General features: G+C 39.1%; 1 protein-coding gene across 1 annotated transcript; it reads left to right on the forward strand.

The window, feature by feature from the left end:
• Positions 1-2,299: 2,299 nt before the first annotated feature.
• LOC103798316 (dedicator of cytokinesis protein 8-like) lies at positions 2,300-16,108 on the forward strand (the record flags this gene model as incomplete). Its single annotated transcript, XM_009070570.1, has 12 exons — positions 2,300-2,475; positions 5,510-5,581; positions 9,200-9,323; positions 9,561-9,773; positions 10,314-10,399; positions 11,555-11,621; positions 11,877-12,026; positions 12,641-12,721; positions 13,568-13,727; positions 14,333-14,472; positions 14,707-14,800; positions 15,946-16,108. Coding segments are annotated over 12 exons (1,526 nt in total), but the record flags the coding sequence as incomplete, so codon positions are not given.
• Between the last annotated feature and the right edge of the window lie 666 nt (positions 16,109-16,774).

Consider the following 16,774-nt stretch of genomic DNA (forward strand, 5'->3'; position numbering starts at 1 on the left):
ATATCTGTTTAGATCTATAAGTTTATGTATAGATCTGTTTACATATATACTAACATGTAATGTTTTACCCACTGGCAGTACAGTAAGTGAGCTTTAAGGACATTATGCTAACTATTAACAAAAAATCAATAGCAAATAAAGATCATTCTTTGCTCATAACTATTGATCCAGTGTACTCAGCACTATGAAGGTAGTAGGTATGAACCAGAGGTAGCGCTTAACCTAAGAAACAGCAGAGTGTATTTCTGTGGCTGATTGCCTCATAATTTGCTGGACTTGCTGATAGTTTTAGGTTTTCTCAAAGACGTTTTCAGGCATTTCAATAGACTCCTTAAACGTGCAGGCAGAGAAGTGAGCTCAGAGATGGTATTTATGCAGAGACCAAGATAGTTTCCATGTAAAAGGGGAACCTGTGACTGGGGGTGGTACTTGGTTGTGTCAAAGGTCTCTACTGCATTATTTGCAGGAGTATTTACCAGGTCTGGTTTTTTTCAGAAGTCTAAATTGGTTTGCTTCTCGTAGTTGTTTTTAGCATATTTCTTGTGAATACGCTTTACTTTCTGTAAGATGTTTCTGTATTTTTATTAGCTGACAAACTTCCCACTTATATTTCCAGAACACTAAAAAGGCTCCAAAGCTTGTATTTACCACTAATTATTTTAAACTCCCTAGCTACAGTGACTGATGAGGCATATTATGTATGAGCCATTTTAGTTCGGAGTTACCCAGAGCTTTGCCATTGTTGAGCCCATTCACATGATTCATAAGTTGTGGAATTTCTCATTGTCCTGTTGAGCTAAAATTCCTGATGTTGTAGGTGTAACAGTGATAAGTGCAGATGTCACTTCATGCTCAGACAAAAAATCCTGTCAGCTTCCATGAGAGCCTTGCACAAGCAGGGCCCAGTATAAATGAGTGAGGACTCGTTGATTTTGGCCCATAGATTTTACTTTTCAGCAGAAGGAGGATAGCTCCAGAATGCATGTGGGATGAGACAGTAGCCACAGTAACATTGAATATAAAGGCAGTGTTGATATCAGGGACATTATGTCCCTTCTTTTACCCATTCTGCACCAGCAACACCACAGAGGTAGATTATCTGATCTATGTTAGCGCTATTTTTTTGCTGGCAGCTTCAGAAGACAGCCCTGTGAAAGGTGTTTGGGCTAATCAGTGTAATGCAATCCTTGCTTTTTACAAACAAGGATAATTTAATAGGTATTTTTTGCTAGAATTATACTTCCTAGTAATTAAGAGTTACTCTGGTGCTATTATTCTAACGCTGTAACTAATTTGCTGCATTCTTACTGTGCTGAGGTGTCGTCAGCCTTCCTGGAACTCACAGAACATAAACTCATCAAGAAGATCATAAGAGATACTGGTCTCTGTACTTAACTGGAGAGATGTTTTATTTTCTAAAGATATACAAGCTATATTTATTGGCTATTTCACAAATAAAATAATTCACAGTTTTGTCTATAAACAGAATAACATACTTCTAACATATATAGTCACACATATGTGTATGTGGAACATTTGTAGGTACCAAATCAAACAAGATTTTGTGCCTCTGTTTTTGACACTAAATAAATACAAAGAACCAGACAGCTTAATAGCATGTATGATGTTGTAGTGCTTGTACTCATTTAACTTTGTTTTGATCGGACCTTCTGTGTAAGAATGGCTAATTAAATGTAGTGAGATACAACTACTCTCTATCAAGGTGCAATGCCATGTGTTGTAGAGGTGGTGGATATCTAAAGTTTGCAGAAATAACTTTTGTAGTTTCATATAATCTTTTGCATATGTGCTGTACGAACCCTTGGCAAATCCAATAAAATTAGAACTCCAATGATATGCAAACCAGTAAAATTCAGAGATGGAAAATAATAATTTCTTGTGATTTTGGGTATATATATTGCTATCATCTTTGCAGTCCAAACCACACAACACTTCTAGTAGTGTCTTTCAGGCACAGCGCCTCAAATGAGTGACATCTTCATGATGGGAGCAGTCATGATGCTAACAGTTGGTCCTTAGCTCTGTATAGCTTCCTAGTGTGTTTCATCTCCTGTGTTGTAGAGTCCATCAGCAGCTCCCTGACAGCTGGCACTGCCTGTCTCTGTCTTTTTGGTCACCTGTCCTTATCCTCTTTTGTTCCTAGGTTAGAAGGTTAGAAATTTGTTTCTGATGTTTAATAAATAATGGGACAATACAAGAATTCAGTAAATAAGCCTACATTACACTATCAAGAAGAATCTTCGGTTGCTAAAATAAATGACTCTTTATTTCTCATTAGCCTTCCTTTTATGACGTAGTAGACCCAGTAGATTTTGAAAGCTTCCTAATGACGCAGCAGAACAACTTGGATTCAGAACTAGCACAAGAACTTGGGGACTTTCCTGAAGATGACCTGGACGTTGTCTTTACACCCAAAGAGTGCAGGACTTTGCAACCTTCTATGCCAGAGGATGGGTAAGGAGAGTTTCTCTCTTTCTGAAATGCTGCAGGTTTAAAAATAGCTTTGAAGATGCTGATCTAGATACGTCATTCTGCCATCCATCCAGCCACTACACACTTGGTGAACTTCAAACATTTGAACTTTGCCATTGATTCTTTTAGCCCTGTTTGCACACTTAAGGTTATGCAAGTGTTTACACAACTTCCTGAGCTAGCTGGTAGTGGCAGAATTGAGGTAGGCATAGACCAGCAAGAAGAGTAAAGAAGGGCAGGAGAGTAGTATGAAAAATAATTTTTGCAGCTGTAATGCCAGAGGTGGAAGTTGATTCTGATTGTGTAGTAAGCATAGGACTGAGAGTTTTTTCTTGTGTTGTTTTTTTCTTTTTTCCCTCTCTTTTCTTTTTTCCCAGCTATGTGTTACATGGCATTGATCAGATCACTAAAATCTCTGTCTTGCTTTTTGCATTAAAGCCTGTCTTGCTTTAATGAGGGAAAACAGTTCATACTTCACAAGGTTTGGGCAGGAGGGAAAATGTGTTAATTTCTGAAGTAGAAGTCACTTTTAGTTTGAGGCTGACATTGACAAAACAATTCCATTGTTTTCAACAGCTTATATTTAATAATTAGCATGTGCTGACACCAATGCTCAACGATCCTGCAAAGATTTAAGCTGGTTTGATAAATGGGCACACTATGGGCAACAGTCCTTTTCAGAATGAGAAAAAGAGATGCATCAAAGAGTTTTCTGAATGTGATTTAAGACAGTCTATGCATTGTATACAAAGTCCTCTTTAAGGACTGTTTCACTGTAAATATTACTTTTAAATATAAAACCCCCAAAGGCCTATTGAGTTTTGCAAGGAGTAGCAGTGAGATAAACGTGAAGTCAGCACCAGTTTAGCCCCAAACTGCTGTGTCTGTAAAGATGGCTAACCATGCAGTGTGTTTGGGATGGGGGACTGCCTCCTCCCAGCATATTCAGGAAATGAACAGCACAGTCTGTATTCTCTGCTGTCCTGAACCTGAATGCTTAAGGGACAAAGGGGTTTAGTTTATAGTGTCCTGGCTCTCAGTGTAGACCTGCATCCCCCTCTGTTCCTGCAAAAGTTGCTGCAGGCTGCTCTAATTTGCACCAACCAGTTGTATAAACTAGAGCTCTACCCCACAACAGTATTTGTTCAGTGTTTTCTGCCAGCATACCAAATGCAATGAGGCTAAGCAGGAAACACACTTTGTATGACTTTTGCCAGCTGTAGACTAGCTGAAAACCCCTCTCTCTAAGCAAAGTCTATGTCAGCAAGTTTCTTCGTGGCCCTGTGCATCTCTCAGGAAGTTCAGGAGAGCAAAGGGAGTAGAGATGAGGTGCTATGCTAGGGCACTTGGGAAGTCTTTGTATCACACAACTCCTAGGGAATTTTCTAACATTTGCACAGAAGGTGATTTTCACTTGAAGTTACAGAGAAAAAGTTCCAATCTTTATAATGATATTGTGTCTTCCTGTGGGTTGGAGAGAGAGAGAGAATGGATGTAGAAGTCAGTGAATATTTTGCTGATTGAAGTTCCCATTTATTTAAATGATGGATAAAAATATTTTTTAAAATATACAACTTTGAAATTAGATCTAAAATATGACCATTTCCCTGTATCCAAGGTTACTTCCCAATATGTGTGATGTTTAAAACAGCAGTTACCTATTTGTTTTCCAGTAGGAGAACTCCTGCTGTACAGTTTGTAAGCCTGATTTGCATCACAGAGACATTAAGAGGTTTGTAAGGAGTCTGTTGCAAAGCTCAAATAGTCAGTACCATCAAATACACTTTCAGTGGATTTTTTTTACACGGCAACATCCCATGTAGCCATTCACACTGCCATCATTGATATTAGTGTTTTCAGAGAAAATCCTGGTCAAGGATGTCAGGATGTGGTAGGGAAGATGACAACACAGGAGGGGCATGCAGCAAAAGTTGGCCTGAAGACAATGCAGTCTTTGATGTCTTCCTGCACCAAGAGCAGGAAACAGATACCACCAGCCAAACTGGGTTAATGTGCCTGCTGCTTGCAAACATACCTCCCACCTGAACCGAATGCAGGAACCACGAGTGGCGGGGACACACAGCATCTGGCATCAGCCAAGGCTCTGTCCTGCTGTGCACACATGAACCCACTCTGGCTATTACCTGGTCTTGGTAATCAGTTGTAGATCTGTTAAGAGTTCTGTGTGGAAAGTGCTAGAAATTGTCATACATTTCATCCCTTGCTGTGTTGCATGTGTATCCTACCTACTCTTTTACTCACATGGATTGAAGAATGTTACAAATTATTCTGGCACAGGCCACTAAAAATTTTTAGAATAGATGTAGAGGAGTTATTCTGCAGCATCATGACAGCAAATTCATGGAAATTGAGTTTGCCTGACAGTATTTCAGTTCCAGTCAGTATCCAGTGTATCACACAGTACTAACAATTACATTAAATGAGACTTATTTGAAAATCATAAAATTAAATCGTAGCATATTCTTGTATCTTGAAGTTTTGTTATGCTCCCTGATTAAAAGCTTAGGGTCCCTTTTAAGAATTTTCTTCATTTCTGTGAGAAAGAAAAAAATGCATTAAAAGTATACATAAAAAATTTGTATTTTCAAGAGTCCAGGAGCTGAGGCCTCTGGAGAAATATCTTTGTATCTAGAGACTAGTTATCACAAGTTTTTAAAATAATAAAGTTGGGTATGTGGTATAATTTATTTCATTTTACTGTATTTTATAGCCACATTGGTCTTATATTTATGAAATAGATTAGTGTGTCAAATGGTTATCTCTGTTAAATGTATGTTTGTAAATTTCTAAACACAGTAACTAAAACCTGCCTCAGGGAGTTCATGCACTACACAGGATTCTTTAAAACTCAAACAATTGTTTAGCAGTAAAATAAATATACAGGAGAGGACCGATAGAGAGGCTTTTATCTGAGTAGCATGTTTAGATAAATTCCTTTGTCCTTAAAGTATGACATAGATGCTAAAATATTTACAATATGTTGGTGTTTCCACAGGGTCGAACTGGACTCACATGTCAGAGACTGTGTTCAGACATACATCCGTGAGTGGCTGATTGTGAATCGAAAGTAAGCTACATATAATTAAATAAAATAGAAAATGCATTGCCTCTTATTTATCAGAGAGGAGTTGCATGCTGTTATAAGTAATCCTAAAGAATAAGAATTTCCATACATGATTAAAGACAAGAACTGACTTTTCAATAGTATATATAACTATTGTTTTTTTGAGGTGGTGAGATATTGCTAAATACTGTTGCATCTGCTTCTTAATTATCAGGATCTCTAGGAAGTATGTGGGAAAAAATTCGCATAATGATGTAATGATGATTTATCTAAATCAGGAATGCTAGTACTATGTGATCCCAGTAAAAGGAAGGATTACAGAGATAAATATTACATGTGCATGTTTTTCATTCTCCTCTCCATGCCCTTAAAATTCTACATGATCTGATTTCTAGTGGTGTCTGAAAACTTGAGCATTATGGGCTTTCACAACAGTGATTGAGTGTATTTATAGGATTATTAGTGTTACATCCAACTTTACTATTTTACATTAGTAAACAATTTCTGCATTTGAGGTCAGTGTAAGTCAACACACAGAATTGGGCCTATAGTCATTGTAAGTGTCTTAATTTCCTTTAGTTTAGTTGATTATATTTTAATTTAATTTCATTCTATTCCAGTTCATATGTTAAATGTGAAGGGAACTCTCAGTCAGTGCTTTCTGTGCAGGGGTGTCTGTCCCCAGACTACTGGGGAGTCTGGGGAATGCAGATATCTCGCCTCCCTCCCCATCACCCCATCCTGTTCTTCAGAAAGAGGATTTTGAGCTCTGCTTTTCTGTACCACTTCCTGTTCATCCCCTCCTGCACTTGTTCTCTGTTCTTGACAAGCAGTAATAGCAGCTGACTGTACAGTGCTGGCACATTTGTTGCCGTTGCGTTGTGCCCCTTCACCCACCCTTGCTACTCTCTGTTTTTCTGGCTTGATGTACATCAGCAGTTGGTGCATTATGGGTTGACTCCTGGTGATTGCACTGCTTAACTGTGCAGCTTGTGCTTCTCAGCAGAGCAGCTGCTGAAGGTTAAGAGACTTCCTCCAGTGGTGCTGATGAAATGGATTGACTTCTCAGAATTGTTCCACAGTGAGTCACTGAAAATAAGCTAGTGGGTTTTGTGGGCTCTTCACCTGTGCTGCTCAGATCACTGGCAGTACTTCTTTCACATATTGTTGTTCTGATCACGCTGTAAAAAGAGCCAGCATACAGCTTTGTCTGTGCACATGTGAAGGGATCAAGCAGTACAGTAGGTGAGGTGAAAAATAAAATATAGCTATTTTTGCACTTAGGCATGCTGGTAGAAATGTGATTAGAACTGTAGAAATACACATATATGGAAAGATTTGTTGTGTGTTTTACTATTTCATTCATATTTATTGAGCAGTTGAGTCTGCACTAAACATGATGAAGGACTCTGCCAGACAGCTGAGCTTTGATGGCTGTGGCTAGCAAAGGAAGCAAGTTATTAAAAATTGCAAATAACAAGACTGTCAAATATGCTGCAGTGTCACATAAACCAGTAATAGATTGTAATTGGGAGTCTTACATTATGCTTAGAGACTATTCTCAAGACAGATGTGAGAGGAAGAAAAGATATCAAGAGAGAAGTGAGAAAAAAGTATCACAGAATCATAGAATCAACCAGGTTGGAAGAGACCTCAAAGATCATCGAGTCCAACCCTACCGTCGTTACTAGACCGTGGCACTAAGTGCTACATCTAATCTCATCTTGAAAACCTCCAGAGCTGGTGAATCCACCACCTCCCTGGGCAGCCCATTCCAATGCCTGACTACTCTCTCTGTAAACAATCTCTCCTAACATCCAAACTAAACCTCCCCTGGCAGAGCTTGAGTCTGTGCCCTCTTGTCCTACTGCTGGTTGCCTGGGAGAAGAGGCCAACCCCCACCTGACTACAACCTCCTTTCAGGGAGTTGTAGAGGGTGATAAGGTCACCTCACGTTGTTATAGAAGGTTTTCCATTGTTTTGAGAAAGGCTGGAAAAACTGTTGTTGGCTACATGGGAGACAAAGATTCATAGACAGGTTGCTGAACATATGGTCTGGTGAACTATGGGTGAGAGGAGTGTGTAAATGACTTTCATCCATGTGTGGATGTGAAGGTTCAGAACAGGAGGTTGAGGAGCCTTCAGTGGGTGTCATGAGCAGAGGTAGTCCTCGTGCCTCAGGGCAGGGAGTTACATAGCAGAGGGGTTGGATGCTGCTGAAGAGCCTGTGTGGTTTTGCCAAAGGCTGAATGGGAAGCTTGTTCCTGTGCCTTGTTCTCCTTTCAGTTGTACTTTGTTCCTTTTCCTCATCTCTAAATTCAGTGTGTGGTTGTTAAATTGACATGTGTGCTAAAAACATGCTTTGCCACCAGAGTTTTAGTTGCTACCGTGCTTTTCAAAATAAATAAACAATATAAATAAATTTTCCATGAGTACTTTAGGGGAAAGGCATCTCTAATGTAACTTGTACACCCCAGGGAAACTGTGATCTCGGGTACATAAATTTCTCTATTAATCATTTGTTTGCCACAGAGATAGGGAAAAAAGTAATCTACACAACCTCATTTGGATACTTAGATATCTTAAAGTCATGCAAAATTTCTGTTTTCCATTCTGGATAATTAAGGTGGTTCCAAAACAAGACCACATCCAAGGAGAGCTGGGATTGTCTCTTTTATGACTTTAGTTTTCATTGCAGTGAACTGGTAGATGATTAAAATGCAAGCAACTAAACTTAAAACACATCAGACCATATAATTCAGTTCCTCCCAAAATATGATACAAAGGGTGTCTCCCTGATCAATAGTTGCTTATCATGGCTTCTTTGTGAAAGTACTCAGATGTTTAGCCATTGCTTTGGAGTGTCACAGAAAGGAAAATGAATGAAGCAGGATGCTGTAACTAAGGAGGCTGATTGCAAAAAGGCCATCACAGTATTTTGCAAATTGCATACTAAAGTAAGAGAAACAGCTCTGGATGTGTCCAGTATCTTTTTTTTTCAGGGTACCTGCAGTTTTTTCCATTTGCCTGAAAAATGTAACTTGAAGTTGGAAACTTGCTGCAAAATTTTCCAAAGTTGCCAGCAGAGCGGGTTACATTGTGCCATAGCAGTAGCCCTCTTCAAAAACAGGCATTGTTTGGAAGGTAGATTGTTGCATATCATTAACTTGGGACGCAAGCTAGGTCCAGGATAAGAGTGGTAAGCTGCTTGATGTTGAAGCAAGAGAACAAAGAAGCAGAAGCAAAGAGTCAGCCAAGATATAAACGATCCTGATCCAGGCCTCTGAAATAATCACTGTGTCTGATGAGGACATCAGAGCTGAATTTGTCCCTAGGTCGGGTTTTGCTGCTGTCTCAGGCTTACAGTCTATGCAAAAGCCATCTGAATGAGTTTTCTTCCTTTTAAAACTGTACTTAATATACATGATAGCATTGCAGTGGTGCAATAAAACAAGTTACCATTGTGAAATGTCACGTTTTTGCATAAAAGTTGTGCTATGCTGCTCTTTTGCATAACAGCGTTTCCAGTTCCTTTATTTGTTTTCAATTTGCCTTTTCTGTTTTGTTTTCCCTTGACTCCACCTCACACTATCCTGACTTCCTTGGGCATCTTCATGAAAGAAACCAAGGGAATTCAGATACTTGTAGCCTGAAAAACAAGGGATCCCGAAAAGATTTTCACAAGACGCTTCAAAAACAAACATTTGAATCAGAAACATTGGATTCTGGCGATGCAAATTTCCAGGTATGTTTTCTTCACTTTCGGAAAAGCAATCAAATACAGCAGAAGCTACTGTATTTGAGTAGAACTCAAGCAAAGCATCCTGAGTTCTCTGTAATGGCATCAAGTGGAGCACCACACTTGCCGTTAGGCTTCATGGCAGAGGTGGTGTTAAGATCCTCCCCGCCAGACCACCAAGGGATGTTCTATGACACCCATGGTGCCCCAGCCACAGCTTGACATTTTTGATTTTTCTAACAGGTGGGGCCTCAACATGTCCATGTGTTGCCTGAGGAGGCCTCAAGGACAACCCTCACCTCCTCTGACTTTGAGCTACGCAGCCTGCAGCCGGACCCCCGCCTGGAGAACCTGCTGCGGCACGTCAGTGCGGAGGACTTTGAGAGGCAGAACGAGGAGGCGCGGCGCACCAACAGGCACCCCGAGCTCCTCGCCCTCTACCCCTCTGTGGATGAGGTGAGCTAGGAGGCTGGCTGTCCCACTAGTCTTCTCCAGCAGGCTGTCCCAGCATGCTTAAGGTTAAAGCTGCACCACAGTTGGAAAACGGGATTTGTGGCCTGGATATGTGTCTCCCTTGGATAATAACAGAAAGAAGGCTCATCACTGTGGACTGTTGTCAGCTGTCTTCAATGTACATCCAGGGGATTGTACTTAGACTTGTGGTGTTGCCTAAGGCTCCATTATACACCTCTCAGTGTGGGTCAAGCCGTGTGCCAGTAATACAGCTATGTCAGGTTGTTACTTTTCACTGTAATGCTCGCTTTAGGGAGCAGAAGTGTAAATATTTCATGCAAATGCCAGATGGTGGTCAAGAATGTAAATATACAGAAATATAAATCTATATTCTTTCATATCTGGGGAGATTAAATGCCCAGTGAGTGGGGGAAGGTGCTAGTCTGTAGCTGCAGCCCAGATACCATTACATAAAATTTTTATGCAAGTATGTAAATTTACAGTTGTTTTAGTTGAGTGACTAGAATTATTGTTTGATGATAGGAAGATGCAGTGGAGATACGACCCGTACCGGATCGTCCAAAGGAGCATCTGGGCAACAGGATTTTGGTGAAGCTGCAAACTCTGAAGTAAGTATCCTTCACAAGCCTTGCGCACTATTTCTCAATTCACAGCAGTGTGTGGCTGCCCACACTGCAGCACCACAGCAGGTGTCATGTACAGCAAGCATTCACATGTTCACCTGTTCCTTCTAGTGTAGTAGACTGTTTCTATCCATCTTTACAGAAGTCTTTAACTTGTCAGAAAAGGGTGAAAGGGAGTGGGGAGCGAGCCCAAAATGCATGTTTCCAACAAACCAGATTGGTCTCCTACACACTACTGCATTTTGTCGTGGTTTAACCCCAGCCAGCAACCAAATCCCACACAGCTACTTGCTCACTTCACCAGTGGGATCAGGGAGAGAACTGGAAGGGTGAAAATTAGAAAACTCATGGAGTGAGATAGAAACAGTTTAATATGGAAAGAAAAAGCTGCACATGCAAGCAAAGCTAAACAAGTAAGTAATTTACTGCTTACCACAGGCGGGAGGTGTTCAGCCATCTCCAGGGGAGCAGGGCCCCATCACATGTAACAGTTACTCCACCACTCCAAATGTCCCTCTGCTTCCTCCTTCTTCCCCCCACTTTATATACTGAGCATGATGTCATATGATATGGAACATCCCTTTGCCAGTTTGGCGCACCTGTCGCATCTGTGTCTTCTGCCAACCTCCCATTCACCGCAGCCTCCTTGCCAGCATGGCAGTATGAAAAAAAAATTTTTGTCTCTGTGTAGTCCTCGTTCCCCAGCCACAAAAATATCACTGTGTTCTCAACACTGTGTTCAGCACAAATGCAAAGCACAGCCCTATAGTATTTACTACAAAGCAAATTAACACATTCCAAAACCAGCCAAAGTTCAAACCAGCACAAGTTCATAAACAGAAAAAAATATTCAAGAAAGATATGATTGGTTTTAACTGATACCTGACAGCACCTTTCTGACAAGTTTAGAAAATACACCTTGTGCAGTTTACTTCCCTTCTTTCCTCTTGAAATTATCTAATATAGTGCATTAATAAGAAATTCCTCAAGACTTTAAGAGAGGTGAGGTCTGGTACTAAGTATCTCTCCTTATTTTCTAATAGAAGTGACAGTCAAAATATAGCCCTTGCATTTTTTTTTATTATACAGGGCCATGAGAGTACAGTATCAATCAGTGTCTTGTGTGTCTTTCCTTAACAGGTTTGACATAGAGATTGAACCTTTGTTTGCATGCATAGCTCTGTACGACATAAAGGAAAGAAAAAAGGTAAGTGTGCATAGCATATTTTTGTTCAGTTGGCTTGGGTTTTCATCTCTGGAGTAATAATTTAGGAAATCTTGCAAAAAACGCTTGAAACCTTTTCATACATGCAGTCTGGTCCAAGATTCTATTTGTTCAGTCGAAGTCACGTGCTTGCAGTTGTTTATTTCGTAGTTCTAGTTACTGCTTTTGGCTCGTTTTAAAATAAAATTTGAAGCATTTTTTTCTTTGCAATGTATTTTAATCCTTTTTCTTTTCAAGATCTCAGAAAATTTTCATTGTGACCTCAACCCTGATTCATTAAGAGGATTCTTGCGTTCTCATACATCTTCCATTGACTTGTCTACTCAGGCAAGATCGGCAGTATTTTCTGTAACTTACCCCTCATCAGATATTTACCTGGTAATAAAGGTATGCTACAGTTTTACTTCAACGTCATTGTTCCTGTTCCCATCTGTGCCTGTTGTCTGAGCTCATGGAGCTGACAAACATGGGTTTCCTCAAGAAGAGATGAATTCTGATAGTTTATAATAGTATGTGTGCAGGTGTCTACTGGTATATCTCACTCTCAAGCTAAGAAGTTGTGTTGATACCTGTGTTTTAGTTTTAGTAAGTACTTAGAATTTCCTGTCTCGTAAAAGTATGGTGAGATAAGCCACTTTCAAAAATTTTATTTACTTTCTGTGGAGGTTTTTTTGGCTTTGGTTTGTTGCACTTTGCATCATTTTGTTTGCTTAATTCTGAAACTGAGCTAGCCTGAATTGCTTCATTTGGGATGTGTTAATTTTCCTGATATCAGTGAAAATGCAGTGTTAACTGATTGACAGTGTTGTCATACATATGTTTTCTGCGTTCTAACAAATGGGAAACTAGGAGTTTAAGAGTTAGTTACTCCATAAAGACAGGTTGAAGAAATTCTATATTGCACATTTATGCAGGCTGTTTCATACTGCTAGAGAAACGACACGTTACTATTTGGGTGGGGATTTTTCTTTGTGAGTGTCTTATTTTACTGTTTTTTGTAGATTGAAAAAGTGCTTCAGCAAGGGGAAATCACAGACTGTGCAGAACCCTATATGGTTCTTAAAGAAAGTGAGACTGGCAAGGTAGGTAAATAAGTATAAAGAGTGTTTAGATGAAAAAATGCATGCACAAGGGAAAAACAAAACAAAACAAAAACTCACAAATGAACAAAAGAAAAGGGGAAAAAAAAGCAGAGAAAGAGCAGACCCTTGGGAACAGGACAGAATATGAAGAACATTGTGGGGGGAGCCAGTTGGCACATCCATGATGCAAGCAGTTTGGTGTCCTGTGACTGACAGAAAGAAGTCATGAGAAGGCAAGGTGCATTTTCATTTCTGACCTCTTTGGAAATCAATACTGACAAAATCTTGAGTCATGAAGCAGATAGGGGTGAGCAAAGGAGATGACTGAAATGTAGAATTAGCAGGAATATTTGTACCTCAGACCTGCTACTGATTTGACAGCCTGTTGTAGTGTGTAGCTGGCCAGTTCAGTGCTGTCATTCATAGGTAACATGAGCTCTGCTCAAGGAATTCATGGTCATTTACCATCCTGAAGCAGACTGACAGTGTGTGCTGGACTTCCAGCATGCTTCACCTGTAGAATACTGCTTTTATCAGAATATTTTTTCTGTTGCTGATGAAAGAAGTAGAACCTGCTAACATTTCATGGTGGTTGTTCATGCTGGACTTGGGGGTCGCTTACAAAAAGATCATCGTTCTCCATTTTTATAATGCAAATGAACTCATTAAAAAGAAATAGAAGTGAATGTACAAATCAAAATAGCTGTGATTCTGACAGTGGTGTAGTAATAAAATATGAGAGATAACAACGCAAATTATTTACTGAGCTGTAAATAAGTTATTTACTTTTTTATCTATTGCAGCATTACTATAACTGCTTTTTAAACAGCATTTTCTTTGTCTTAGACAAAAGAAAAGATTGAAAAACTGAAAGCACAAGCTGAATCCTTTTGTCAGCGGTTGGGGAAATACAGAATGCCATTTGCTTGGATTCCCATAAGCCTAACTAATTTCTTCAACCTTTCAACACTTGAACGAGAAATACCTGAGGCCGAAGGTTTGAATGGTAGTTGTCTTAACTTTTCTAAGTCATGCAAAATTATTCTTCAGTAGGACTGGGGATAGGAAACAATCACATTCACTCTGGCATCAAGAGTGAAGAACAGATTCAAAGTTATGTCTTCTCAGCCTTCCTTTTCAGTGCTGCAAACATTTACAACTTAATGTGCTCACTGTTTCATCTTTGCATGTTTATTTTTATGCCTGCTAAGTATTCTTTCATGTTTTAGGCCCAATTTTTATTGAGCACTGGCTTTGTAGAAGTAAAACTCCTGTTGCCACTTGCAGTTCATTAGCAATACTGGACAATCAACTACCTGTCATCTTAGTTTCTAGGGTATGCAGGACCCTTTTTCAACACCATTTGATCAATGTGCTTTATAACCCATGAACTAAAAATTTGAATAAACCTGTGTTCTGCAGCAGAAGTATTGGCACTTCACTAGGTGTGTTCTGACATTCCACCATTTCACTTAGTCTGAAATAAAAGAAGTATGTTTTAGGTACTCTCTCTGTCCCCTGATGTTGCTGTGGATTTCTAGTGTATTCTGATGATCTTTGTACTGAAGCAGCAAAAACCAAGGTGATGTTTCATTTAATTTCCCTTTGAAGGGAAAGGATCCACTAGTGAAAAGAAGGCAACACTGCTGCAGGCAAGAAGACCTTCTGAGAGAGGTTTCAGCTCAGAGGACAGCTATCCAGCATCAAACTTCAAAACAATCTCTCTGACCCTCAGCACCTTCTTTAAACAGGTACTGGATGCTCTCTTATTTCCAATTTCCTATGACATTTTTCGTGTAGGTAATGTGAATTGGATTGGGAAAAGTTACCAACGATATTTGTGTGGGGACAGAGGATAACTGCTGTCAAGTAGACAGTAACCCACTTGCTTTGCTTGCCTTAAGGACATGGTTCACTCACTAACTTTTTCTCAGTGTTATGGAGTATTGTTATAAAGGTACTGATTTTTGCCTTTCTCCTGGTAGGAAGGAGACAGGCTCAGTGATGAAGATCTCTTCAAATTTTTAGCTGATTTCAAAAGATCATCTTCCTTGCAAAGAAGAACTAAGACTTTACCAGGTACATAATTAATTTTGGATGGAAAGGATTATGTCATTTTCTCCCATACACTGTTCTGTAAACTCCAACCCAAAGATATAATTAATTGGGTTTAAAGCCTGTAATATATGCTATTGTGGAACTTCCTGAGTCCCCAGTGTCTACCTGACCTTGGATGCTTTTGAATTTTTTTTTCTGTGTGAATGAGCATGGAGGTTTATATTTAGCCTGATATTCTAAAACTAGTTGCTTTTCTCTCTAATTTACAGTGTATGTACTGGATATCTTTTATTATTATTCAAACTGTTTGAAGACAGTGCTTTAAAGCAAATTTATAAGATCCCTGTTATTTCCCTGCAGTGCTTTGAAATGGCTCATATTTTACAGGGAGAGATTAAAGTGTGTACACATTTCGTCTCAGTTGTGTATTTGGGTCACTGTTAGTTATTAAAGTAGAGAAGGAGAGATAATGTTTGGCTATTGTCACACACCTGAGCAGTTTAATTTTTCTTTCATATAAATTGCAGCTCAAGCTCTTCTCAGTTGTAGAGGAACCTTAGGAAATATGAACTGAGTACAAAGCTGGGGTTTTTTTATAGCTGATTGCCAGAAGTGACAAGTCTGAGCTCCACAAACGGTTTTCAGTTATCACAACAGAGAAGTTAAAATTAAAGACTGTTTATACTTTGGTAAATGTTATCAGTATTAACTGTTTAACTGCTCATCACAGCAAGGCTGGATTTCCTGGTGGGTGGTGTCTACTTTGGCAGAGATTAATCAGAGGAGAATCTGAGAGGAGGGAGCAGGAGAGAACTGTATTAGTCAGCAGCTCTTTTATCTTTCATTTGTCTCCCAGACAAAAATTATGTTATTGGTGTATGAAAGATACTAGAACATCAGTGGAGCACATAATATTCCTTCTTTCTATTTCTTGAAATAATACAGGGTAGACATAAAGAGGTATATGTTGTCCTGATGTGAAGGGATGTGTGTAGGCTACTTCCTGTCTGTTTCTACACCTATGCTTTCTTTCTCATGCAGCTGAAGATCCAGTTCTTATTTTTGCCCTGTTGCCACGTAACTTCACATATTGATTTAATTTTTCCTTTCTTATACATTGATCATTTTTTATGTTTTTGCTGAGATTTTTTGACTTTATTTTAAAGGAACACTTAAACTGGAGATTTCCCCAGCTCCAGAAAACCTTGGTTATTGTCTGACACCAGAACTACTGCCAGTGAAGCCATTTCCAGAAAACCGTAATCGTCCTCACAAAGAGATTTTGGAATTCCCAATTAGAGAAGTGTATGTTCCCCATACCATTTATAGGTAAGGAATAACATATTTTTTAAATTTCTTAAGATCCATTTTAAAGAATTATTGTGATTTAGATTTTTTTCAGAAATAGAAACTAAATATATTTTTTTTAAAGTTAAAGACTATGTGTTAGGCTGATGATTTGGTCTTTCTAACCATTATGAGATAAAACAGTTGCAGGATCTTCCATAATGTATTTACTAATCTAATTATGTTGTCCTTTGAAAATTTTTCTAAATGTCAAAAACCCCACCTGTAACAGATCTCTTTGACTTGGCATGCATCTATCTGTCTATGTATTTATCTATGTATGTATGTATGTATGTATGTATCAATCTATCTATCTATCTATCATGTTTTCTCTTCCATGTTTTTTCCCCAGTAGATTTTATTATACTTTGTAACAATTTTAGTTCATGTTTGTGCTGAGTGGTTTCTACTGTTAATTTGAGTCATCTGAGTGTCTGAGAAAGCACTGTGTTGCTCTGTGATCTTTTTCACCATGAATAAGCCCTCTAGGCTTGTCATTTCTTTTCTGAAATCTGTTCTGTTCTGGTTGTTCCAAGGAGATCGTAGCGTTCAGTAGCATGCAGCTGAGCAATTCCCATAATTTGTTTTTTAGTGATCGGGAACATCTGAGTGTCCTAGAAGAAATTAATATCAAAAGGATGTGCTTCA

This window comes from Acanthisitta chloris, unplaced genomic scaffold (genome assembly GCF_000695815.1).
Source record: "Acanthisitta chloris isolate BGI_N310 unplaced genomic scaffold, ASM69581v1 scaffold16632, whole genome shotgun sequence".
Lineage (NCBI taxonomy): Eukaryota > Metazoa > Chordata > Aves > Passeriformes > Acanthisittidae > Acanthisitta > Acanthisitta chloris.